Source organism: Brachyistius frenatus, unplaced genomic scaffold (assembly GCF_029030835.1).
Source record: "Brachyistius frenatus isolate BFR_SWC_R1_liver_20210118 unplaced genomic scaffold, ASM2903083v1 Contig_19, whole genome shotgun sequence".
Lineage (NCBI taxonomy): Eukaryota > Metazoa > Chordata > Actinopteri > Embiotocidae > Brachyistius > Brachyistius frenatus.
In genome coordinates, this window is record NW_027210618.1 from 5439447 (window position 1) to 5466713 (window position 27267).

Genomic DNA, 27267 nt, shown 5'->3' on the forward strand with positions numbered 1-27267 from the left:
AGATGTAATGGGACACACACCTTCCAAAAAGTTCAACTTTTGTCTCGTCAGTCCACAGACTATTTTCCCAAAAGTCTTGGGGATCATCAAGATGTTTTCTGGCAAAAATGAGACGAGCCTTAATGGTCTTTTTGGTTTTCGTCTTGGAACTCTGCCATGCACGCCATTTTTGCCCAGTCTCTTTCTTCTGGTGGAGTCATGAACACTGACCTTAACTGAGGCAAGTGAGGCCTGCAGTTCTTTGGATGTTGTCGTGGGGTCTTTTGTCACCTCTTGGATGAGTCGTCGCTGCACTCTTGGGATAATTTTGGTCGGCCGGCCACTCCTGGGAAGGTTCACCACTGTTCCATGTTTTCTCCATTTGTGGATAATGGTTCTCACTGTGGTTCGCTGGAGTCCCAAAGCTTTAGAAATGGCTTTAGAACCTTTTCCAGACTGATAGATCTCAATTACTTTCTTTCTCATTTGTTCCTAAATTTCTTTGGATCTCGGCATGATGTCTAGCTTTTGAGGATCTTCTGGTCTACTTCACTTTGTCAGGCAGGTCCTATTGAAGTGATTTCTTGATTGAGAACAGGTGTGTCAGTAATCAGGCCTGGGTGTGGCTGGAGAAATTGAACTCAGGTGTGATAAACCACAGTTAAGTTATGTTTTAACAGGAGGGGGCAAACACTTTTTCACACAGGGCCATGTGGGTTTGGATTGTTTTTTTCTCTCTTAATAATAAAAACCATTTAAAAACTGCATTTTGTGTTTACTTGTGTTATCTTTGACTAATATTTAAATGTGTTTGATGATCTGAAACATTTAAGTGTGACAAACATGCAAACAAATTGGAAATCAGGAAGGGGGCAAACACTTTTTCACACCACTGTACATGCAGTTTAACACCGCAGTTTCCTTTATTACTCACTATATGGGATGGGCCACCCAGTGTCGCAGTGCTGCTATTTTCCATCAAACAAGTACTGTATATTAGCGTTGGCTTTACTGACATGTTCAATAAGAGTCATGTAGCCTAAATTCTAACAAGAAAAAAGTCTGAAGTGGAACCCTGACGGGGTCTACACATACATGCTCTCTCACACTCAAGAAAACACTTGTGCTTTCATACACCGCCGTATTGCTCATCTCTGTACTGTACATCCACCCGGAGCGAACACATCTTCACTCCAGTGTAAAACCTTGCCTTCCCCTCAATCGGAAAAACAAAAACATCACCCACCCAAACACCTCCCTCCTCCCCGCCACCCACAGACAAACCAAACAGCGTTGCATGCGCCTGATAGACTGCAGACACCTCAACTCCACGAGGAGACCTGTGTGTGTGTGTAGTTTGTGTGTGTGTTTGGGTTTTACAGGAGTCCAAAGCCCTGTATTTAGCCCCAATGAAAACCCTGGCAGCGGAAGCAGTGAAACCCAGCACACGTTATTTGGTTTTTAAGAGCTTCCTCACATCATTGTCTGCCCGCGCTAGACCTTTTATGCCCCTACCTCTGCTATCTGTTATTAAGGCCAATCTACTCCCTCTCATTATATCCCCCCAGAAAACAATTTCACCAGCTCCTCTGGAGTGGCTTTGAGGACACAACACTTGTGTTCCCTGCAAAGTTATTTTTTGCCCATTTTAATGGCCACCCAAGCATACAGTGCTTTCTACTTGTCTGCTAATTAAATGAGGAGGGCAACGGAAACTTTGCATCCTTTTATTTATTTCTTTTTTTTTCTCATTCTTCAAATGTGCATCGGTTTCAAAAGTGTTAAGAGCGGCACATAAACAAGAGGGAGACGGTTCTGTCTTGTTTGGACACAAGTGGACCGAAAAACAATTTAAACAACATTTGGACCTGATATGAAATTATAAATCCTTTTTTCTCTTTATACAGTTGTTTAGATGTTGTTTTGTGAGAATTTGCATGCCGTTCAGAATTTTTGGTTTTCAGCATTTACGCTTTATTTTCAAAGCTCAGAAGTGTTTACGAAGGAGCCTGAAATTCACCCACAAGCACCAAACTGGGTTCTTACTCAATCTTACTCAAAACCCTCTGGTTTGTTCAAACTAAACACATGGAAAAAGAGTAGCAAATCAGAAATTAGAAACCAGTGGCTATGGAAATGAGCATAACATTTGAACTATTTCATAATAGAGCCATACAGAACTCTTAGCCTGGTATCACACCAGAGAGTGTAAACACCCGTCAGTTAGCTACAGGATTCTATGTTAATCTTTACAAAACAAGTACAAGTTTGGGTCTTTATTGATCACTTGGCAGCAAACTAAAAGCGTGTATTAAACCTGTCAATCAACCGGATAATACTGTGTCAGCGTCATGTTTTGCCTCACCTAGGCGTGAAAAGTACACAGATATATGACCAGCCCATTACGAACGTCATGTGATGAAGTGTAAAGAGTGATACAGTCTGCATACTGAGGAGCCTGGGAGTGGTTCACACCTCGACGTGGCAAAACGTGACACAGGTACATTAGATGCTTTGGTGTGATACTCTTACCGTAACTTGTTTGCTAAAAATCGGTCGCCTCTTAACACACCATTACTTTTTAGCATTAAAATATGCTTGGTTCAAATTGGGGCAAGAACACACCATAGAGTCCATTAAATCAACATATACTCAGCTTTTGTATGGGCAGACCATTTTGCTGATTTCACTTTACATATAAAGATATCGGTAGACCAATCAAAATGTAGCAGCATTTGAAAAAGAATATGAAGACGTGTGAGGTTGCTGCTTATGTTGCCAGGCTATTGTCAATCAAATCTAATACGGCCACTTATAAAAACATCTAGTTTCCAGTCTTTTCAATCAAAGTGACATACAGTTGTCCCTCTTTTCTATTCTGTCCTCCGCTCACAGACATCCTGTCCAGTCTCAACTCCACAGCGCTGTTTGGGGACCAGGACGCGGTGATGAAGGCCATCCAGGAGGCCAGGAGCATGAGGGAGCAGATCCAGAGGGAGCAGCTCCACCACCAGCAGCAGCAAGCGGGACACCAGAATCTGGAGGCCAAGCTGTCCGCCCTCAGCAGCATGACCCTCAACAACGGCAACAAGGTTAGAGGGACAGACAGGTCACGTGTGGATGCATACGAAGATGCACAGACACGCAGACGCCTTTCACTGTAAAGTTTCTATAAGAATCACATAGTCTAAATGCAGTTTTCAAAGGCATTTTATTTCCTGTGAAGAACAAATTCTGATCTGGTTACAGAATACAGTCACATAAATAACATTAAAAACCTGCTAAATAAGTACAAAAACTATTCAGCTCTCTTTTTTTCTCAAACATAAAACACTTTGCTTCACTATAATTCTGATCCAGCCTTCTTGGATCCTGAGATTACAAATTCCTTTTCACTCTTTTGAAATAATATCACCCCTTTTGTTCTGGTGCAGTTGTACTCCTATTAAGCAGCGCACTCTTTCTACATTTCTTCCATATCGTTTGCAAGGTTTTGACATGTAATGGAGTATTTTTACTATTCGGTATTACTACATTTTATTCAAATGATGTTAACATGTTTTCAAACTGCCAATAGCCAATATATATATATATATATATATATATATATACAGTATATAAAGCATTAGAATCCCTTTAGTATTCTCTGCTACTCCCCAACGCATACTCTCAAACACACAGACACACACACACACACACACACACACACACACACACACACACACACACACACACACACACACACACACACACACACACACACACACACACACACACACACACACACACACACTTCTAATGTTCTCCAAACTCCTCGCTCCTGTGTCGCATTTTCTCCAGTATTTCATTGGCCGATAGTTTAAGGTTTCTGCTCAGCTAGTGCATGAGCATGAAGAATATTTGTGGATGATATTTGGTGTCATTTGGCCCGGGCTGTAGCTCTTGAGAACTTTTCTTTTCTCTTCTCATCTTCACGGCCACCCAGAAGCCATCAGCTTTGAAGAGGGAGCAGCTGGGCCAATGACAAGTGATGATTGTGGCGTGTTAGTGTGTGTGTTTGTGTGCCTGCCATGACTGAGTGGGTGTTTTTTGGAGAAGCGATAATGTTAACATTAGTGTGTGTGTGTGTGTGTGTGTGTGTGTGTGTGTGTGTGTGTGTGTGTGTGTGTGTGTGTGTGTGTGTGTGTGTGTGTGTGTGTGTGTGTGTGTGTGTGTGTGTGTGTATAATGGAGTCCACCTCTCCACTTGCCCTGAAGGGGGGATCCCGGCCTCAGGGTTTTAGTCCAATTAAAGGGCCTTTCTCAGGGAATGGGCCTCCCCTCTCCACACTCACCTCTCTTCCCCCCCCCCCCCCGTTCATCTCTCTCCCCTTGGGCTGAAGGAGACAGGGCCTTTGTATCAAGATCTCATATCCAGGGGGAAATCCATATTCCAAAACATCTTCAATCAGTCTGATCAGCCAATCATACATTCAAGGGATGAGACATGCGGTAAAATAGGGAACATGATTAGACTGGCTCTCCTGCGCAATTGATCCCATGTTGCTTGCAAGGAGAAGGAGAAGGAGGAGAGGAACTCATGAATATTTTAGGGGTGGAGACTTTGAACCCACCAACCCCAAGTAGGTCATGATTGGTGCACTCCAAGGATAAGCTGTTTTGAATTTTTTTGGACTTGTTTGCCTTGCATCTTTAGGAAGAAAACATTCCAAATCTGGCAAAATATATCTCTGCTGTACTTATGCTCAGTCCCAAATTGTTATTTTTTTATACGTTATTATACTAGTTATATATAAATATAAATTGCTGATTAGGATTTAATGTGAGTTGTCAGCTGCAGGTCCAACAAAAAAATCCCACCAAAGAGCCTTTTCCACAAAGTTAATTTTAAAACAATCGGATTAAGGTGAGTGTAATACAGGGAGAACCCTACGTGTTTCTCAAGCTCCATATTCTCCAACTTTACAAGAACAAAACCAAAGCAATGCAGTAATTTGGTTTATAGCTGCATGCCTCCTAATAAAAAGCTCATTTGGAAAGTCTAAAAGTAATTGTTTCCGGTTTGAGGACGACAGCAGGCCTTGGTGTTTGTTGTCAGTTTGTTATTCGTTACCTAACAACAGGAGCTCAAAGACTCTTTCTTTTCTCTTTGAATACATAATTTTTTCATTGGGATGGAAACGTTTTTTGTGTGTTTTTTTTTCTGAAGTGCTCAAAGGCTTTGCTCTGTCTTAAACAATTCATGGATGGTACTTGCTGGATTCTGAGAGTGTGACTCACCCGTTCCACATCGGGAGGCTACGAGACCAGCTCTTTTTCTTTACCTTGGATTTGTGTTTTTTGTTTTTTTTTATCGTCGAATGAATGTGTTACTCAAATCCGCCCTTTTAAAACTTGGAGGCGCTGCCCAAGTCTTTTTGTGTTATGACATTGTACTAATACAGCATATTCAGCATCTTTGGAGGGAATGAGGCAACTGCTGTAAATGGTATCTTAGTGTAATGTGGAATGCCGAGCTATTATTGCCCACGCTGATTTGACTCAAAGGGAGTCACGGTGACGTCTGAGTGTGTGTTTCTGTTTATTTCGCTTTCTGTTTGTGTATTTTTGTCCCACAGCATTCATTTCAAGCATAGACGACATCGACATTTCTCTAAGAGCTGAAAGTGATCCTTGGCTCCTTTGTGTGTGTGTGTGTGTGTGTGTGTGTGTGTGTGTGTGTGTGTGTGTGTGTGTGTGTGTGTGTGTGTGTGTGTGTGTGTGTGTGTGTGGGGCCTGGCTCTGCACTGGCCTTGACCATGTTAATGTCATTATAGCTGGTGTACAGACGAGAGGCCTGGCCAGTTAGTGGCATTGTTGAGTATCACCTTACGCTTACGTTGCTTCCAGCTGGCCTGCGGCTGCCAAAGCTCACTGAAATAGCCACTGTGTATGACTGTGTGGGTGTGCGCATGTATGTATGTGTTTGTGTGTGCACTTTTTTTTTCATCTAAACAACCGCAAAAGATTCCCTAAGCCCACTTAAAGGAAAACACCAAGTCTTTGAGAGATTGGTACATTGCGTGGCTTACATGTTATGTGATGAAACCCCAAATCATGCATTTGTCTCTTTACTATATATAGTAAAAACATGTAGCGACATTGCACATGTAGCCTTGCAAATAACACTGGTAAAGTTCACATAATACACGGAAGAAAAATAACTTAATGCTTTGAACCACAAGGGACCACCGCTTCCTGTTTCCATAGGAGGTGAATATGGAGGGTGATGGCAGACTGAGTGCAGGTAAATCTACAGGTCACATAAGTAGGAACACAAAAAATAGTTTTTTATTGCTCGAAGATCTGTTCCCTCTCTGTGGATGATGATCACACAATAACTCAGCAGACAATTTTAAGTTGCAAGCGTTGAATGCTGGGGATACATTATGTTTTTTGGCATCTCTATTGCTAGAAATTTAAGTGTAAAGTTGAATGAAGGGCTGATGTGCAGAAACCTGCTGTACTTTTCTCAAGCTGTGAGCAGATCTGGTGCAGTTAAATAAAAGTAGATTTAGTGATGGAACACTTCTTCATAAAGATATTAAAACAAAAAAAGCAAATATGCTGAGGCACCACATAATCATAAAACAATTGGACACAAAATTATATAATATTTCACTGATCAAAAACATGAAGATCTATTTAGCATCAAAACTCACACACTACTTCCAAAATACTATGTATAAGTCATACATTTTTGTTTTGGAGTAGGCTACGTTGCAAACTCCAATGTTTTCTATAAAGTGTCCGCTAATGCTCGGCATACGTGCACCCTCCTCATACACTTGATTTTGTATACCTTCACTTATTGTAATTTACGATCAAATTTGCATTCGCCCTGTTAAAGTTGGTCAGCATGCTTTCTGTGAATAAGAATGAATCTGGAAGAAGGAAAGAAGGGAAGAAATGGTTGTATAAAAGTTTATATTGGCTGCAATGGTGAGTTTGGTCTCTGAAGGGAAGCGAGCCTGTGAAACCAACAGCTCAGACTGCTCCAAGTCGTGATTAAAGGTCGACATAATGTTGCTGCATTTGAAGCCTGAATGACATACATTATAATAGTGTATACTACAAAGCCGAGTCTGGCACCTGCAAATAGACTGTTGAGTGTCTACTTCTTTGGGGTTGGAGCCTCGAGGGGTGGAAGGCTGGTGGTGGGGTGTTAAGGGCTATGAATAGGAGGAATGGTGAAAAGGAGAAGTAGGGGAGGAGGAAAAAAACAGAACAGAACAGGACTGACTGACTGACTGACTGACAGCTCTATCGGCACACAGATAAGACTGGAGATAGAGAAGGAAAGAGAGAAAGAAAGATGAAGAAAATAGAAGGGGGGGGAAAAAACACCAGGGGGGGAGGGGGGGACTGAGGAGGTTACCAAACTTGATTGGTCCGGGAGGAGACAGTTAATGGTTGCGGGTCAGCTGAAGGCAGGCTGTGCTGGCAGTAGGCAAGTTGTAACTGTGGTAATGAGCTCAATACGGTATGGATTTAAAAAAAAAAAAAAAAAAACCCAGCAATGTTTGGAGTGTTGCCCTAGCAACAGTGAAGAGACGCAAACGCCAAGAAGAGGAGAGACGAAGCAGAACAAAAAGAGTCGGGTGTCTCTTAAATTTAGAAGTATACATTCAGCAGCAGCACATTCAGAGACCAGTGAAAGCAATACTGTGTTAAAAGATACTGTGACAGCACAGAAGGGATTTGTTTCTGGGGTACTTGTTTGTGCAGAATAAATGTTAAAAAGTGAATGTTGAGCTTTTTTTTTTTTTTTACTGTTTTTAATTCATAATGGAGTCCAATGAAAGAGAATAAAAACATTAAAAAAAAAAAAAATCTATTCTACTGCTCCAAAAGGCAGCAGTCCAGTTTCAAACCAGCAGGCGCACACGCCAAACCTATTTCAATCTTAACTAAACAAAGGAAAGACAGTTCCTTATTGCATTTGCAACAAGAACTTTCAAGAAGACCAAAAAGTGGACCAACCCCAGAGAATAGCTGCAGATTCTGATCCAGGTCTGCTGTTAATCTGTAGTTTGGATCATTTTACCTCTACTGACGCTGTCCTAGTCCATTTTCTAAAACCCTAACTCTTCTCTGAACTACTTCTCCATTGATCTTGTCCCACTCACCAGGAACATTCAGACATCTCTGAATAGTTAGGTTGTTTAGACATTATTCACTATAGGACATCTGACATCAAGCTTTCAGTGATAGAATGCCAAACTTCACTTCCACAAGTCTGAAAGCATCACCACGAGCAGCGACGCTTTCGCCAGGCCGTCGTTGAGCACAATGAGCCTAAAGAGAGGTTCTCAGCGAACTTGAGGACTTATTCTTGTCTCTTGACTAGTTTTCCATTCCTCCTCCTCCTTGCTCTTTTGCTTTCTGTATCTCTCATCTCTCGCTGTCCCTCCCTCCTTTTCTCTTTTCTTTAGTCCTTTGTTAGGCGGTTGTTTCCTGCGGTGAGCATGGCACTGCCCAGGCACATGTTCTGTGGTAGGCCTGATTACAGCCCTGCTGTAGTGCTGACATTGGCCCGCACTGACTCCTCATCTATAAACACACACACACACACACACACACACACACACACACACACACACACACACACACACACACACACACACACACACACACACACACACACACACACACACACACACACACACACACACACACACACACACACCGGCCCCTAAGTTCCACCAACTCTGCCAGCGACTACCGCGGCATGACTTCACCCGGCAACCATTCCTTGCGTCAAACAAAATGCCTCTGTCACCAGAAAAAGGAGGCGAGCTGAGAAGGGAGGAAGAGAGGGAGGGAAGAAGAAGAGAGGAGAGGAGGAGTGTGGATGTGCGGTAGCTGTGCGGAGGGTTCGATGTTTTCCACAGAGTTCGGGAGCATGGTGGGGTAATTTAAGCTGCAAGGCCCCAAGGCAAGCTGCTTGTAGGGGTTATTTGTCTTAGAAGTAGAGTGGCAGGCAAGAGGGCAGAATCAGCAGGAGAGGATGATGATGGAATATAGGGAAAGGCACTGATAATTAGCACAGCCTTGAATGGCTAATGCCTTGTATATTAGTTTACTGCATTAACCAGCATCATCATTAATTTCCTTAAGATACTGAAAAAAAGGTAAAGCCACGAAAAAATAAGCAGTTTATTTTGGGGGGCTGTGCTGGATGTTGCTATTCCTGTCAATGTCAACTCAACCCAGCAATTAGTTTTATTCATTCACATTTATTTTACACAATTATTCATTTGATAGTCATTAGCTTCAAAGTCATCCCCACTGACCCATTTTAAAAACATGACAGATAACTTGATCCAGCCATGAAATAATAAGAACTAATTGAGAATTAAAAACAGTTGGCAGCTCGTGTCACATTTCTGAGCAGCATGTGCTTCAAATAACCTTTTTTAAATGATCTTGTATTGTAGGAGAGGTTGCACTATGAGTCCCTGAGCCAGCATCTGGGAAAGCTTGGGGAGGATGCTGGGAAGATGGTCCATCGAGTCATTGACCTAACGAGACCAGAAGATCTGGATGGTAAGCACTCCTGTCTCCTCCTGTTTCATTTTATTCTTCTTCACAACTTTGTCTTTTTCCAACACTTTTCTATTGGTTTGTTATTTGGTTACATTTACCGATTCTTATACTTCTCATTTGAGATTTTTTTTAAATATTTTATAATGTTTGTAAATCAAACATTTATGCATATGCACAACTTTCTTATTAAAAAAAAAAAAAAAAAAAAAAAATAAGCAAAGAGGATTACAGAGGCAGAATCAGAGTTTTGGGGAAAAGTCAGTCACATCCTGTTCAGACAAAAGTGACACCAGTCACTCATAACTCAGTAGACGACACACAGAAGACGCCCTACCTCTGGGGGGCCTTGCCACTCCAATCTCCACAATGATCACGAAAGCATCTGCCAGAAAGCCTGAACATGCAGGTATACACGTTGTATTCAGCAAACACAAATATTTATTGTGCTCCCGGAGAAGTGACGGCGAAGGACATCCTCAACAGCTAAACAGAGTGTTCAGTGTCAACATTCTACGCTCTTTAAAATGTTAAATATCATTATTACTGAAAGTACATCACAAGAGGCCTAACTCTCCTCTTTTTTCCCCCCCACAACTAGTGTGTGTGACATAAGATCCCACCTCGTTCCGAGTATGCAAACCACAGCAGAAGAAGACAGGCAGTGGGGTTTGTCGTGGTTAATGGTGAAAGAGGAATAATGTAAATCAGTATTCTCAAATGTTTTAATTCAAGATAATAGCTTTACTTTTATGTACGTGTACCTTCAGTGGAGATACTGTCGCATACAATACTGTCACAATCACTTTCTTTGAATGTGGTTTAAGTACAGTGCCTTAGGTTTTTTTCCCCCAACCCACCTGTTTCTCATAAAGCACTGCTGTTTACAGGCGGTGAGGAGTTGAGGAGTGCTCATCGAGGTTTAGTTTAGAGTCAGAGAAGTAAACACAGGAGCCTAGTCACTGAGTTAATACCAGGCAGATGCAAACTGACTACAGTGTGCATAGTTCATGTGTGTATGTGTCAGGATGTGGAGAGCATCCATACAAGACCCCACTGGACTTTTGTTATACTTTTGTTATACAAGCTCTTCCAAAAAGGCAAAAAAGGGGCCTCATGGAGAAACAAACAGGAAGAGCTCATGCTACGCACTACAGTATGTACTGCATTTGAAAGTATGAACGATGAATGTGTCAATGCCGGACATATAGCGAATGTCACTTGTTTGTGTTGTGCAGGGAGTAACATCACAGAGGCGCGAGTGTTCAGAGAGGCTCGAGGCAGGAACAGCAGCGAGCCCCACATCAAACGGCCCATGAACGCCTTCATGGTGTGGGCTAAAGACGAGAGGAGGAAGATCCTGCAGACCTTCCCTGACATGCACAACTCCAACATCAGCAAAATCCTTGGTGAGATTTTATAAATTTGTCTTCGATTTCTGACGATGCCTAAACTGAGTCAGACTGCAGGCAAATCCTATCTGTAAGGGTTGCTGTGGTAACAAGTGTGGTGTAGCTACTCTGGTACATGGTTTTCCCCTGTCCTCTTGCCTGGACAGAAGCCTCCCCCCAAAGTGCCAGCAGACAGTTTATTTCACCGTCTGTCCACGTTGTCCTCAGGAGCGACAAAATGGACACTGATAGTGCTCTGCTTGTGACAGTGTAGATTCTAATAGAATGGAAAATAGAAGTATTTTTCTGTTATAAAAGAATATATCAATGTGTGTTTCAGTTATTAAAAGATAGGAGAGTACTTTCAGTTACTTAAAGCCTTTTCTAGGTTGTTCAGGAGGACCTACCTGACAATCACGTTCTTTTACTAGCATTAACTTTTTTCAAAATCATGGTCAGTAACAAAAACAACCTAAAATGTGATGTATCAAGGACTTTTAGACACAGACACATCTCATCAATATGAAACAATTTGTGTCCCACCTTCCTGGATCATAGTTTTTTTTTTTTAAGGTCAGCCTCTTTGCTCATTAAGTTACCTTGCCACTATATTCCACAGTTCACAGGGTTTCTTAGCACCAAGTGTCGGCCTATAATAAGGACTAGTGTGTTTCTCAACACTTCCCACACAGAGCTCCACTGTGTTAGCCTGACTAATGTGATGGATGCATTCAGTTAAAATCTGTGTGGATTCTACTCTCCTCAACACAGATATCCATTCACACAGCACTGAGCGTAATGGATGTTCCTGAAACCTTCTTAAGACCTCCACTGTCCAACACTGCGTTTAAGTGAGCTCTAGGGTGGCTGAATGTAAATGCTCCTCCTGAGCATCATGAACAAATTGTTTTTTCTTAGGTGGACCTGTGTTATTGACTTGGATCTTTGAATGGGCTCCTACAAAAGGGCATTTTGTGTTCTGCAAAATGCTTCCTAAATATATTGGATGGATCATTTTGGTTTAAAAAAAAAAAATCCAGTTATGTCTGTAACAGAATTTACCTTTCGGTGACATATTTAAGGTCTATATTTCAGTGAACTATTACAGAGACATTATTTGAATGTTCAATACGAATATTGTTACGCTATTGCCAGGAAGTGCAACAAATCATTTTTGAGATTTTTTTTACAAAGCTTTGTGACAAAACTAGAACAAAAAGTGGAATTGTGTATGTGTATATGACTGCATGTGTAAAATGCATGTCCCTCCATCATGATAACACAGCTGGACTTTGGGGAGTGGGTGGGTGGCAGGGTAAAAAAAAAAAAAAAAAAGCTCCTCTGTGTTTACTGTGTTACAAAAGTACAAGAAGAGTTTGTGATAAACCTTGATAAATAGAGGAGCGACACAGAGTGTATACAATCAGTTGTCAAAGTGCTTCACAGATGTGCTGTGTTCCTGTGATAATGTCTCTGTCCACTTGTTCAGAAGGTCCTCTTACTAAGGAAAATGAGAAGAACACAATGTATCATTCTTCTCAAACCAAGAGGGAGCAGAGTGTGATTCACTCCTTATAACAGGTCTTAAATAGCCTCTTTGGTGAAAGACTCAATGGTGTCTGTTCACATGAAGACGTCCAACCTTAAGAAACCACCGGAAAAGACAAAGCGGTGTTCAGTGTTCATTATAGCTGTTTTATGAAAAACTCAGCTTAACCACTGTCTTTGAAACTTTTTTGTCGCTCCCAAAAGTCCTTGTATTTACTGAAGTATAAATCCAGTCAGCCCCTAAAGCAGGGGTCTCCAACCTTTTTTTCCTCTGAGAATGATTTTGACAAAATGGAAGTGTCTGAGATCTACTCATGTTTAGTAACATTTATCCACATAGCTGAGCTCCACCCAAACCAGGTGAATAAGCTTGTTTTATGTGAATATTGACAAATTGATACTCTTCCCACACATTATGTATCACAACAGCTTAAATTCAACAGCATGAGCTTGTGCTTTTTTCTAGATGAATATCTTTGTTTTCAATTGTGGGGGGGGGGGTATCTACAGTTACACAGATATTCCCTAAATGCCTACTGCACTTGTTAATTGATCGTGTTGATAGCAACGTTCTCAGGTTAAAAGATAAAATAAATTTTAAAAAAAGGTTAAATTGATCGCCAAATTGTCAGCCTTCAACATACCTGAGTGGCCCACCCAAGTAAGCCCATTTGTGGGAAACACTGCTTATTATTTGAACCTTCCGCGATCTTCTTAGAACCGGGTCGCGGGCTACTGGTATGTTTGCGAGTTAAGGGTTGAAGACCCCTGTCCTAAAGTTTTTGTCACCCCACCAAAGTCTGTACTGTTGATCTCTACGTATGTTTTATGACAGATCTGGTAACATTAAAACACCAAACACCAAAATATAGACAAAACTGAAATGTCAATCATGTGTTTCAGGCTCTCGCTGGAAAGCCATGACCAACCAGGAGAAGCAGCCATACTACGAGGAGCAGGCCCGCCTAAGTAAGATCCACTTGGAGAAATATCCCAACTACAAGTACAAGCCACGGCCCAAGAGGACCTGTATCATCGATGGCAAGAAGCTGCGCATCGGAGAGTACAAACAGATGATGCGTTCACGGCGTCAGGAGATGAGGCAGTTCTTTGTGGGGTGAGTACCGCTGTCATTAGAAAAGTTGTTACAGATAGCTTTTCTAAATAAGTACTCATTAGTTTGAAGGAAAGCTGCAGTGAGCCTGCCCCACGGTTATAAAATTGAGTTTTAAATTAGTGATATGTCAGAACCTTCAAATGGCACTAATGTGGAATTGCAATTTCAAATCACAGGAAGAGTTCAATAGAAAATCATTATATCCCATATTTTAGTGTATTTTTCCTTCTTAGTGGCTGCTGCGGATGGAGGTAAAGAAAAGATTCTGTCATTGTTGCCATCTTCAGCTTTTACTTCGTGCTCTGCATTCGCCAGTTTCGTGTTTTGAAATACAACTCCACAGCGTCTTAGCTACGGTTTACAGTGTAATCCTCTATGTTACAGCAACATTTTGTAATTGTAAGGTTATTTCAACCCACGCACCACCTCTGTGCCCATTTTTGGATTATCCAGGAGTATGGCTAAATTAGCCACTGCCAATATGGCGACAAAGTGAACTTCAAAACTGTTCTTTAGGAAAACTATGGGTGACATCACACAGGCTTTGTCCCTTTTTTATATACCGTTTATGATCACAGACAGGGTTTGTGACTTGTTCAGAAAGACCGGGTCATTTACTTTGCCGCTGTGACCTTTCACTTCCATTATTTCATGAATAAACATGCCATCCTGCTGGCCCCCATCACCAAAATATGGATAAACAAAAAAGAATCACCTAGATAAAACATAAAATATCAATGTGTACTCATCTAATGTATTTTTCTTTTGCTTCAGAGGTTTTGGAGGGAATTGCATTCAAATATTTCACAAGCAACTTCTCACTTTATGTGAGGTCTTGTCTCAGTAAAGAAATATTCTTAAGTGCATCCATTTACTAGAGGTTTGTGGAGTGACCATCAGGGTTTATGGACCCTTTATAAAAAGTTTGGAACCTCTTGTGGTTCTATCTGCAAAATCCTTTCAACGTTTGCTGAAGAGCATTATAATTTTTTCGAGTGTAGTCAGTGCAGCAAGGGGAAAAACAGTGGCATTGTCCTAATAGGAACCAGTCATGAATGTGTTTAAAGCCATCACAGTGGCCTGTGCTTGAGATGGATTTACCAGAGGCCACAGCTTTGAATAGGAGCGATTTTTAATAGCTTGTCATTTATTAAATTAGGACAATGCTGGGCGCTTGTGGCCAGTGAAATTGAACACAGACGGCCATAGTGGAATATGAAATGTAAGCAGATGTTTGAGAGGGAATGAGGGCGAGGCAGACGTCACAGGCTGAATGGCACATTTACTGTGTGTGGTCAAGTAAATGCAAAAAAACGTAGATTCTCCATGCATGGACTTTCAATTAAAGCTACATCATACCGCTACCAGGAGCCAGTACACAACCAGTTTCTGGCACAGTCCATATAACAAAACCGGCGTTGTTTTAAAACGTTTAATGTGAAAATGAGTCTGTCAGATCGTACGGCAGTAATTGTTTCAGGAGACAGAGGAGGGAAAACTGTTAGGTGAGAAGAGTGACAGCAATTTTCCTGCTTGCTGCGGTTCATTCGAGGAGCCATAGGGCCTGTTTGAATGATGTGTGCTTACCCTCATTCCATCTATACCTTAACAGGTTATTTAAGCAATGCTTCTGTGAGCTGGCAGGTAGAGCTCCATGTTAGGACATGCTCGACCAGATGAGAAGCATATGCAGTTAAACACAAGTGGCTTCAGAATTAATGTTTTGTTCAAAGCAGTTGTTTAAAGGATAATGAATCAGTGTCTGATCAAAACCGGATCTTTCCAGCTTGTACAGAAACCAGTTTATACATAAAGTGTTGTTATGACCAAATAGTTAATTTTCAAAATAATATCATTATTAGAAATATTTGTACGCATGCCTTTTGGAAATGCTAGCAGCATGGGTCAAGTATGTCTATCATATGGATTAACATGACATTTTTTACAGACACTAGTAGACGTTTCAGCACCATCATCAAGTTGAAAGTTTGGTTTCTTCAGAACTTTGTTTTGTGACAAAAGACCTGCAAAATTAAATTTCCATCAGCATCAGCTGCACTTTATATTTGGTGCTGATAAGCGACTCTTAGCATGCTAATATCGGCTAATTAGCACTAAACACAACAAATAACGTGAGCATGGTGAGCATTATACCCACCAAACAGAAGCATGTTGGCATTTCTTGATTGAATACCAACATCAGCATTTAACATCTCTGTGCCTCAAAGAACTGCTCGTATGGTTATAGCATCTTAGTCACGTTTTATTTATACTCATGTTTGTGCTTTTATCTTTTTAATGGTGGGTCATCTTTATCAAGCTTGCTTATTGTTTATCTGCATTTAATAAAAACATTTTCTTCCTTCCTTCTTTCCTTTTCTCTTTTGTGTGGCTCTCAGGCCTCAGCCACCGATTTCTCTGGGGAACAGCCCGGGAGGTGTAGGAGTTTACCCGGGTGCCATAACTATGGCGACGACAGCCACACCATCCCCACACCTGACCTCAGACTGCTCCAGCAACTCTGCCAGTCCCGAACCCACCATCCCCGTCATTCAGAGTACATATGGGGTGAAGTCCGAGCCAGGCGGTGGTGGAGGCAGCAATGGCGGTGGGGTCCGCGCCTTGGATCTGCCCAGCGACCCCACCAACGGAGACGACGACATGGACATGTACGAGGACTTTGAGGACGAGCCCAAGTCAGACTATAGCAGCGACCGCGAGACACGGGAGGCCGTCAGTGCCAATTGAGTGTTCTCAGGGTGTGAGATGTAAAAAGAGAAGACGAAAACAACTCCCGCTATACTCAGAGACACTTCTTTAAAAACACAGTTTATTAGACCTTCAGGCAGACTTTCAGGACATGTTGCATCATGCACTGAGCATGGCCCGACAGGATTTTAAAAATTAGCATACATGCACAGAAAGATCTTGGACAGTATCCCGATGGACACAAATTTGAAGAAGAGGGCCGATGGGGGAAATGTGACCCAAGAACGCAACCTGTACAATCATTCAGACATCCAACTGAAAAAGAACTCCAGTTTCCTAAACTTTGACAATCTTAACAGGAGCGAATAAGACTGAGACAAGGGAGGGAATGAGAGAGAATGGGACAAAGAACAAATAAGCGACGAACACATTGCTGTGTGGTTTGTAAAGAGCATGCATGGAGTTTGAAGCATTAGGAATTGGTCTTCAACAGCTATTTGGTCTTAAATGTTTAAGGAGTGATTTCGTTTTTATCATTATGTATTTACTTTTTTGTGTTTTTTCCCTTTTTGTTCTCGTTCTATAGACTTTTTTTCTGACAGGTCACTGCCTGTACAAACTCTGGACTGTCGGAACTTGAAATTTGGAAAGTTTTTAATATAAATCCTAGCTCTTGTAATCTTATAGTCTTACTTTTGTTTCTTACGAATACAGTGCTACATCTTTTTTTTTTCTGACAAACTGCTTACATGACATTACTGTTAGATTTTTTGTTTTGTTTTATATCCCAGCTCAGGTATGATGTGCCAGCTTGTGAATGTGTTTATTTGTTTTGTTTGTTTTCATACAAAAAGAGTGGTAGGACTTTTCAGACTGTCAATGAAATAAAGGGAGCAAAATCCCTTATATTACATATTATTATTATTATTATTATTATTATTATTATTATTATTATTATTATTATTATTATTATTATTATTATTATTATTCAGCAAGTAAATACCCAAACATTGTACAGATTTTCTTCAAATGTGCCAAACATTCACATTCACATTCACTCGGGATGTTGTAGTCTTAATTTCCAATGCTGCAAAAAAGTCTTATACAATCAGTCAGCTTTTTCTATCTGATGAGATGGGTTCCTACTCAGTAACTGCTGGCTCCCCTCCTGGCCCAATCACAGGCAGAGCTCAGGGAGGATATGTTTTCAACATACTCGCTCAGTCACACACACACACACACACACACACACACACACACACACACACACACACACACACACACACACACACACACACACACACACACACACACACACACACACACACACACACACACACACACACACACACACACACACACTTTGTGTTGCTCACTGGTAGCCCCTCTGGCTTTGAGACACAGTTAAGAGCGGCATTGAAAGCGCCTGCTCCTCTATTCCACTGCATTGGTGCTTTCCTAAACCACATTGCCCTTAGTTTCTCGAGGCCAAACACTTCAAACACTGTCTCTTCAAATCAGGCTGTATATATAGAGAGAGATGGATAGATTTCACTTTAAGAATTCCCAAGTCTTATAAGTGTACCTTAAGCTCTGCTCACTCAGCATCATAGGAAAGGTGAAGGAGCAGCCCCTGGATGACCCTACTATAAGATAGAGATTCGAATGGATCCCTTCACTGTATTGAGTTTTGAATCGGTAAAATTTTTTACTATTTTATTAGTTTGTTAATTTTTTAAATATCGTCTGCGTATCCTGTGGGAAAGATACGGCAAACTTGTGTTTTAAAATTAATTTATATCGTTGCAAACAATGGGTTTAGTGGGTCTATTATTTCAATGGGTACCTTTTTCTACGTGTATATTTTGAAGATGAGAGAGAGACAAATGAAGGGGAAAAAGGTGCGTAATTCTCAATCAGCCTCTCAGTCACAACCACCCCAGTCAGAGCACACAAGTTTTTCCACAGTATGAAGCGAGATGTTAATTTCTTCGTCCAGATGCGGCCCTGCGGTCAGCACCACGCTGAGCGTGTATGTTTTTTCCTCTGTTTTACTCAGATGTCACATTCTTTCTCTGATGACACATCGTATTTTCACTTTGTCTCTTTTTAATGTATTCTCTGTCGTCATTTTTTTATGTTTCCCTTTTCAGGACCTGTAACCTCGGGTAGTCTCTGGGTGCTCTGTCTAGCTGCTTTATGTGTCTTCTGACTCCAAATTTCTCCTCATGATTATATCTGGCAGTTTTTTGGGGGGAAAAGCTTCACAAGCTGGGACTGAACATTAATATTTGCTTGCATTACAGGAATAAAGCCTCATGCATACATGCATAGACATTTCTGTTAGTATCATACACATCCTAAGCACTGGATATAAATTCTATGTTTTTATTTTTTATTACTTTTTTTTTTTAGAATTGACTAATGTGAAGTTGTATGTTTGATTTTAAACCTGATCAATTAGAACAGTCAGATGTCACACTCATGGACGCTCATACATGCCAGGTAACAGTAAATTGCCATTTCTTTTGAAGCATTTCATTTATTTAAGCAAATTCTGTTGCCGCAGCTCTAGTGCCGCCAAAAGGGGTCGCTATCACCTTTGATCTCCTTAAAAAGGTAACCTCATGCGCTTGTGAGTTGTGACCTGCAGAGGCAGAACACAAGTTTCCTGGTCGCACACATTTTTGTGATGAGTATTGTATTTGAAATTCAATTGTGCGTTTTAACATTTCATTGTATTTATTAGCCAGCTTTGGCTCTAAAAAGTGTCAGTACAACTTGGTGAGAAAGACAATCAAAAAAAGATATATAAATAAAAAAAAGTAAAGACTTGAGATTTTCCTTACAAATCTGTCACTTCATCATTGCCTTTCAGATGTTTATTTTGTGAAAAGATATGCTGAATACCTTGTAAAAGTGTTTGTTTGCAGAAAGACAGTATTGTGTTCTGTATGTGTGAAAACACTGTGCACAAGTTACAGGTAGTTCCTCATGATTTTTTATTTCCATTACTCTAAATAGTGCTCGTACTTTCCAGGGATCTAATAATTTCCAACACAAGGCTTTCTGTTTCCAAAGTCGAGCTATTCCACTTGGTCTTTATATTTTGGTGGCCCATTACATTAAACGCGGCCTATTGTTCCATTGTGTGATGTGTGTGTGTGCGTGTGTCTGTGCTTGTGTGTGTGTGTGAGGTAACACCACACATTCTGACTGTGCTGTGGTGTATACGCCACGGCGCCGGTGCTCGCAGCAGCCAATCCCAGCATTTCAGAGAGAGAAAACAGAGAGCTCAGCCATATGCAGCCACATCATAAATCTAATTGTAATTCCCAAATCAACTGTAGCGTCACCCTGTGAGGGGCGCCGGCAAGTTTGTCACTCACTCCTTTGTGAGCACTTGGTTGTGTATGTGTGTGTGTGCTGCGCTATAGCTTTTAGTTGGGAGGGGTGTTTGAAATCATACTTGTGCTGTTGCCATGCTAATCTCGTAAAATAAGTCATCATAATTTACATTTCCTTTTTCCTTTCTGCAGGATGAACATTTAGCTGTTTGCACGTTGACAGATTGTTTTTGTGTGTGCACGGCTGGTGTGACCATATGCAAAGCTTTCAGCACCTTAACAAAGGTTTGCGTAGTTCATTACAGTGCAGTCATACTTTCATAACTACATACCTACACTTATATAGAAATACAAACTTCATACATCCCTGAAGGAAACTGACGCAATTCTTCAGTTTCCCAATTGTTAAAGCTACTGGTTGCTAAATGTAAAGCGATTTGAGCTATAAGAGTAACAGAATAATAAAGCCGGCCTCATGTCAGATGTGTATATAATATTCCGATTTTGTGTCCAAAGACAAGAGATGTTTCCTTCTCTATGAAGTCTCAGTCTATGTACACTGGAATGTTCACGTTTCCATATCACACTTGTGTAACTTGCATATTGGACCACAATTTTTATATATACTTGTCTTAAAATGAGACTTGAGGTGAGCACAGAGAAGCTGTGTCAAACAATTAACAATAATTGTAAACTGGGAGAGAGACTTATTAGAATTCCACGGGTCATCAGCCTTGGAAGGCCTTCAACAATAACTACAAAGATAAATATAATACCTGAATAGAAGGGGGAAAAAAACCTTGGCTCAAATAGCTTTAGCAGTCTCTGTGTTTCTATGTCTTTGAGACACTGCATAAAGGCATATAACTCTCTTTTTTAATGCAATTAAAAGTGAAAGAAAAAAATGTACAGTACGTTTTCAGGAAAATGGGCAATGGACAAAAAGCCAATTTTTTTCCTTTTCAGACAAAATCCTTGGGTCTTTTTAAGTGTGTTAGTCCACTAATTAAATATTATATGTCTAACGAAAAATGCCGGCATGAAAGCAGCTTTATTGTTTGACTCAAAGACATGGCTGCAGCCTTGATGAGTGGAACTGTGTGCGACCATGAGGAAGTAAAGAATGCCATTGTTACCAATCCTGCCCTCATTTGACCTGCCATAATCCTTTCTACAGATTTTACAATCACATTTCCTTTTGTTCTTTGCGCACAGATAAAGACAGTGGACGCAGTTATGCAGCAAAAGAAATTCACGGACATTTCTGAGTCTGTTCCATCCATTTTGCCCAGTCTGATGTGTTATTGTTTACTGTGAAGCACAAACTACCGGTTCAGCTTTAAAACAAAATGAAGAGCCGTGGGTTCAGAGAAATTGTTAGAAAAAGTTAGACAAAACAGCGCTTACTGGCAATATTTCCAACTTGAACTCATCTAAGTTTCTTAAAAGTAGCAGGTCAAGAACACAATGCTCCTGTGTACATGTGTTTGTCAACATTCAAGTGAAGTAATAAAAGCAAGACGTATTTTGAGTTAAGGGGCACTTAAAAGATCCAAATGTGCACTTGATGTCACCGAATCAGTCTTGTCCTCCTCTAATTGGATCAGCTATACTGTGCATTAACCAGGAAACATTACTGACCACATCTGGTCATCACCAAGACAGAAAAACATGCTAAAAGAATAGAAGGAGTCATAACCAAATTTTTGCAGTAAACCTTGACAGCTTGGCATGTTACTTTCAAATTTGGGAGGAATTGACATAGTGATAAACTAAAGACTGATTACACAGACTTTGAATATACCCTTTTCTTTCCTGGGGTTTGGTGTGTGGGGGGATGATGAGGCATAATGACATGCTTTCTTCATGAAAGCCTGGTCTTGGATGGGCCCTCTAGGCAAATTCACTTTTTGATTTTTAAAAACCGTCTTGAAGAGTAGAGAGAACCACATCCTTTCTTTTTTTCCCCTGCACACCAATTGGGCATCTAGATCAAGAGAATTATGAATTGTTATTACAAAGGAGGAACCCCCTTCAGACGTGTTGAAGAGGCTCCTTCAATGAGGCATCAAAGCTACCCTGTTTATGATCACGGAGGCTCCACTACTCATTAACGCACACAGAATGGTCGTGGTGCTGCAGCACACTACCATCCTCTTTGAGCTTATGATGCTTAATCAGTCAAATGCTTTTGATTCAAAAGGGGATTAATTGACCCTTGCACTTCCGTTGAGCTGATCGTGTTTCACAATGAGACCAGTTTGTGTGATGTTGCAGGTAAAACGTTGTCTCAAAGTCTGCATGTGCCTTAAAGTTTTTCCCGTTTTCTAACTTTTATTTGAACTACATTGCAACATGAGGCAGCTTTTGTCCTGAAGGGGGTACACTGAAGATTGAGGGGCGACTTTTTCTTTTTATTAAAAACATAAATATAGACATTTGCAGTTAATTTTCAGTTCAATTAGAGGTGCTCCTTTTATCGAATATTCTTTGTGAAATAAAAAAAAAGTTCCTGGTTATCCATGTTTAATACACACACACACACACACACACACACACACACACACACACACACACACACACACACACACACACACACACACACACACACACACACACACACACACACACACACACACACACACACACACACACACACACACACGTAATTACAATTTATCCTCTCTTACTCACTCCCTCCATAACTACAAATCTATCTGAATAAAAAAAACATCAGCTCTGTCCACATAGCTTATGGTGGTGTGAAAAATAATAAAAAGTTGAACTTGCTTTCAGAATTTCTTGAACTGAAATGGTGGTAGCAATCCATGTCATGCAGGAAGCATGTACTGTGCATCGTATGTAATATGTAAAGAAAGTAAAATATATGGTAGATACTACACTTGACTATATTGTTGGACAGTTCTTAGCCAAACGTTTCACTAAAAGTATTAAATTTGTCATGAAAGTTGACAACAATTTAAACTGTAAGAGGGACTTAGAATTCCACGACTCAGCAGCCTTCAGAGGCCTTTAACAGTAACTAAAAAGATAAATGTAATACCTGAATAAAAGGAACTCACACACAGTTAAAAACAACATTTGAAAGGAAATGCTTTAGCAGCTTCTGGGTTTCCATGTCTTTGAAATATTGCATGTAAGCATATATATATATATTTTTTAAATGCAATTAGAAGTGAAATTAAAAAAAATCTACAGCACATTACCAGGAAAATGGACAAAAGTTCTTTTTTTTTTTTTTCTTTTATTCGGTAAAGTCCTTGAGTCTTTTAAAATGTATTAGTCTGCTAATTAAATAACATATGTTTAACAAAAAATGTCGGCATGAAAGCAGTTTCATTGTTTGACTCAAAGACATGGCTGCAGCCTTGATGAGTGGAAGTGAGAGTGACCATGAGGAGGTAAAGAATGCCATTGTCCCCTCCTCGTTTAACCCATCATCATTTCTTCTACAGATTTTACAATCACATTCCCTTTTGTGCTTTGCGAACAGATAAAGACAGTAGATGCAGTTTTGCAGCAGAGGGAATTCACTGACACTTCTGACCCTGTTGCATCCATTTTGTGCAGTCTGATGTGTTTGTTTCATTAATTACGCACAAAAACAAACTGAACAGCAATTTGTCAAAACAACAGAAAGTGTTAACGGTGTTCACTGGCAAAGTTTCACACTTGAATTTACCTACATTTCTATAAAAGTAGCAGGTCAATGCAATGTTACATTTCAACACATTACAATTTCAACTTACATATTTAATGTTTTAATCTCATAGCATTTTTCAGGAGATTGCAATGTATTCACGTCCTTTTTTCCATTTCCCTCTTCAGTCTCAAGGGATTTAACCCCTCAACCTCTTTGCTCTAAAGCTCTGCATTTCTGGGATTTATGAATATACTGGCCAATTTAATTTTACATCTCACAATTTATGACCAATGTCAACATTCAATGCCACAGCAGGAAGTAGTCTACTTCACATGCAACCAAGCAGATGATAAGGGTGTGGATGTTGGGATCGTTTATAAAACAACCTTCATGCAGGAGAGTGCCGTTTTCATGGCGTGACTTATCTGCAATTGAATTTCACCTTTCTATGAACCATAACCTCACTCTTCCCCTAACCTTAACCAAGTGTTCCATACTATGTCTTTTCAGGAGATATAGCCGCATGTCAGCATCACAGCAGGTTCAGTACTCCACCTGTTGCTGGAGTGATTGCAGGTCACCGTAGCACTCGGAGCTACAATCACTGTAGTCATCACTGTAGTTATGCCCATAAAATAAAAGGCAACCATATTATTTATGACTTCCTTTCAGCATCCTGCAGATGTGCAGATATAGTATATTCCAATAATTTGTATGATAAGAGAAAAATAAAGTTGACTTTAAACGTGATTTTGTTTGGTGATAGCATTGTCTTTACATGTATGGAAAAATATTGACATTTAAACACTACTAATTTCTTGACAACTAAGCAAATCCATCTACTAAGGATCATGCAATAGGATGAAATGATGTAGAACAGTCACTCAATGAAGCTTGAAACTGTTTGGACAATTGCAGTTTTCATGTTCAATTCTGAACTTCGCTAAATGAATTTCAGCTTCACTTTCAAAACTTTTCATTTGTTTTTTTCTTTACAATATCCCCCTCTGGCAACTAAGGCATGATTAGACTTCATGATTATGTTAGGCAACAGAGCACTTGGATAAAGTTCTGGAAATATTGTGGTGGTGGCAAATACATCACAAGGCTATAAGCAACCAAAGCACTTGGTTCAAGTTTGGGAAAATATGTGGTTTTGGTATAATATTGAAAAAGTCTATGCTTATTTGAGGATTAGACAGTCTAACTAATAAGCTTTGGCGCATCTGCCATCCAGCCTGCCTTCCTCTTCAAAAATGTTCCCTACAGAGTGACAACATCATGTCCTGCCAGTGAACATGATCCAGGTGGTTTTGCTTTTCATACTAAAGGTTTGATATACAATTCCTAACTATATGAAAGCTTTATTGATACTTGGCAGGGTTGTGGTACTGTAATGACACTTCTGTACAATTATGAAGTGCTATGTTTACCTGTGCTAGTGCCCCTTTCTGACAGTATGCATCTCTTGATTCAAGGTTGGAAAAACCACATCAACCACACGATGAACCACTGAAGTACTTGAGAGCCTCTTGCAAACAGAAATCGAGGGAAATTTATATTTCAAAAGCTCTTGCAGCAACACATCTTACAGGAAAGAGTTAAATTTGTTTGTCCCACCTATTAATCATCAATTTATAGTCTGAACTTTATATAGGTTGGGACAATTAAAATGTGAATAAACGGATAGTTACAGTTTAAGTGCACTTAAATACATCTGGTTTGCACTCTCATTTCTTTGCCCAAGTAAAATTATTCTTACTAAATCACTGCTTGGTCACTTGCAACCTTCAAAATGTATACTTGCTGTTACTGAGTCACACTGCCGGGAGCAGTTGACATATTCTTGGATTGCATATGGTATATCAACAGACTGCACTAGAAGCAGAAATGTAAACACATGAATGAGTGTAACGACGCTTAGATATGTGAGTTTCTGTCATGTTAGATACAGACAATAGAGCCACTTCAGGGACACACAGACTCTGGTGTCTTCTACAATAAATCAAAACATGCTTCCTTAACAGCGATCTTATTTAAAAGTTGAATGACTTGATCATTACTAATTGCATTCTAGTGACAGATGAAGCATTTAGCTGCAGCATAAGTCAATTGATATTTACTGTACAGCATTGTTTAGTCATCATCCAGCTGATGGTGTGCATCTTCACCGATAGGACATGATTTACATTATGTGTGAATTTTAAAGCTGTAACACCTACCTGTTTCAACTCCCATACATATGCATGTTGTAGTGTATTGTGTGTTTTCAAGCATCTTGAACTTAAAAGAGGTGTGGTTAGATATATTATTAATATTAATCTGAATAGTACTGTAGGGTGGCGGCACAGTGGTGCAGTGGTTAGCATTGTCGCCTCACAGCAAAAAGGTTCTGGGTTCAAATCTGGGCCTGGGCCTTTCTGTACAGAGTTTGCATGTTCTCCCTGTGTGGGTTCTCTCCGGGTTCTCCGGCTTCCTCCCACCATCCAAAGCATTGCGTCCCAGGTTAATTGGTGGTTCTACAAATTGCCCTTAGGTGTGAATGACAGCGTCAATGGTCTTTGTTTCCGTCTGTCTCTATGTGTTGGGCCTGTGATGGACTGGAGCAGGTTACACACCTGCCTTCACCCAATGTGAGCTGGGATAGGCTCCAGCCCCCCCCCCCCCCCCCCCCACCATGAACCTGTTCAGGATAAAGTGGATATAGATAATGGATGGATGGGTAGTACTGTAGTACTGTGTGTTGTCCTTGGGTCAAAATGACCCGCAGCTGTGTTCAACCAAGTTCTATTTTATTTCTATATTTTTATATATGTGCGGGAGGTCTGCCAGGCCTCCACGGGATTTTCTCCCATTGAGCTGCTGTTTGGCAGGAAACCACGGGGGGTGCTCAACCTGCTTAAAGAAAACTGGGAGGACGGTCCAAACCATGGTAAAAGTGAAATACAATAAGTCCTGGAACTGCGAGCAAAACTCCACACACTGGGACGGATGTCATTTGAGAATTTGCTCGAGGTCCAGGAACGTCAACAACGGCTGTACAACAGAGGGGCCAAGCTGAGGCAATTCACACCGGGAGAAAAAGTACTTGTATTGCTTACTTCTTCCAGCAAAAAACTCCTCGCCAAGTGGCAAGGACCCTTTGTGGTCACACGGGGGGGACATCGACTATGAGGTGGTGTGTTCTCACAGGGGCGTAGCTATGCAGATCTACCACCTCAACCTCTTAAAAGCATGGAGAGAGGTGGAGTCTGTTTTTCTGGTGTCCGCGATATCCGAGGGAGGAGCTGTGTGTTCTCCCCCAAGCCAGGATGCACGAATTTGTTCAGAGAGAATTGGCTGCTATGCTGGAGAACTCCTGAACTCCTGGACCGACTGGGCACTGCATATTTCTTTATGACGCTGGATTCAACCAGAGATTCCTCTGTCGCCAGAGTCCAAGGAAAAAAAAGTCCTTCTCCACTGTTTGGATTATACCAATTTACCACACTTCACTTGGGTTGTTTGGTGCCCCAGCCACTTTCCAAAGCCTCATTGACCGGGTACTGCGTCCACATGTGGCATATGCTGCTGCCTACCTGGATTATGTCATCATCGACAGCACCACCTGGGCAGAGGTGCCGGAGTCCCTGAGGCAGGCTGGGCTCACCGCCGAGGCAAGCTGGGCTCACCGCCAACCCAGGGAAGTGTGCAGTTGGACGGAGGGAGATACGATATCTGCAGTACCACTTGCGCGGCGGGCATGTGCGCCCTCAGGTGGACAAGACTGCTGCTATCGTAGCCTGCCCATGGCCCAAAACTAAAGAGGTGAGGCGTTTTTTGGGGCTGGCGGTTCGACAGATGGTTCATCCTGAGCTTTGGCGATCTGACCAGTCCCTTGACCAAACTGACCCGAAAAGGTGCCTCAGATCCGGTCCAATGGACGGAG

The 27267-nt window shown here is 41.0% G+C and overlaps 2 protein-coding genes across 3 annotated transcripts in view; one reads left to right on the forward strand and one right to left on the reverse strand.

The window, feature by feature from the left end:
* LOC138619173 (transcription factor SOX-6-like) overlaps window positions 1-19196 on the forward strand; it is a 118075-nt gene extending 98879 nt beyond the window's left edge. For both annotated transcript variants that reach the window (XM_069695465.1, XM_069695466.1), the window contains exons 12-16: window positions 2875-3071; window positions 9458-9566; window positions 10802-10972; window positions 13406-13619; window positions 16019-19196. In XM_069695465.1, coding sequence (XP_069551566.1) covers window positions 2875-3071; window positions 9458-9566; window positions 10802-10972; window positions 13406-13619; window positions 16019-16367 — 1040 coding nt within the window. In that variant the 3' untranslated portion in view covers window positions 16368-19196. The remainder of the gene's footprint in view (window positions 1-2874; window positions 3072-9457; window positions 9567-10801; window positions 10973-13405; window positions 13620-16018) is intronic.
* Window positions 1-27267, reverse strand: part of LOC138619177 (nuclear receptor-interacting protein 3-like) — a 260883-nt gene that overhangs the window by 14473 nt on the left and 219143 nt on the right. The window lies entirely within an intron of this gene.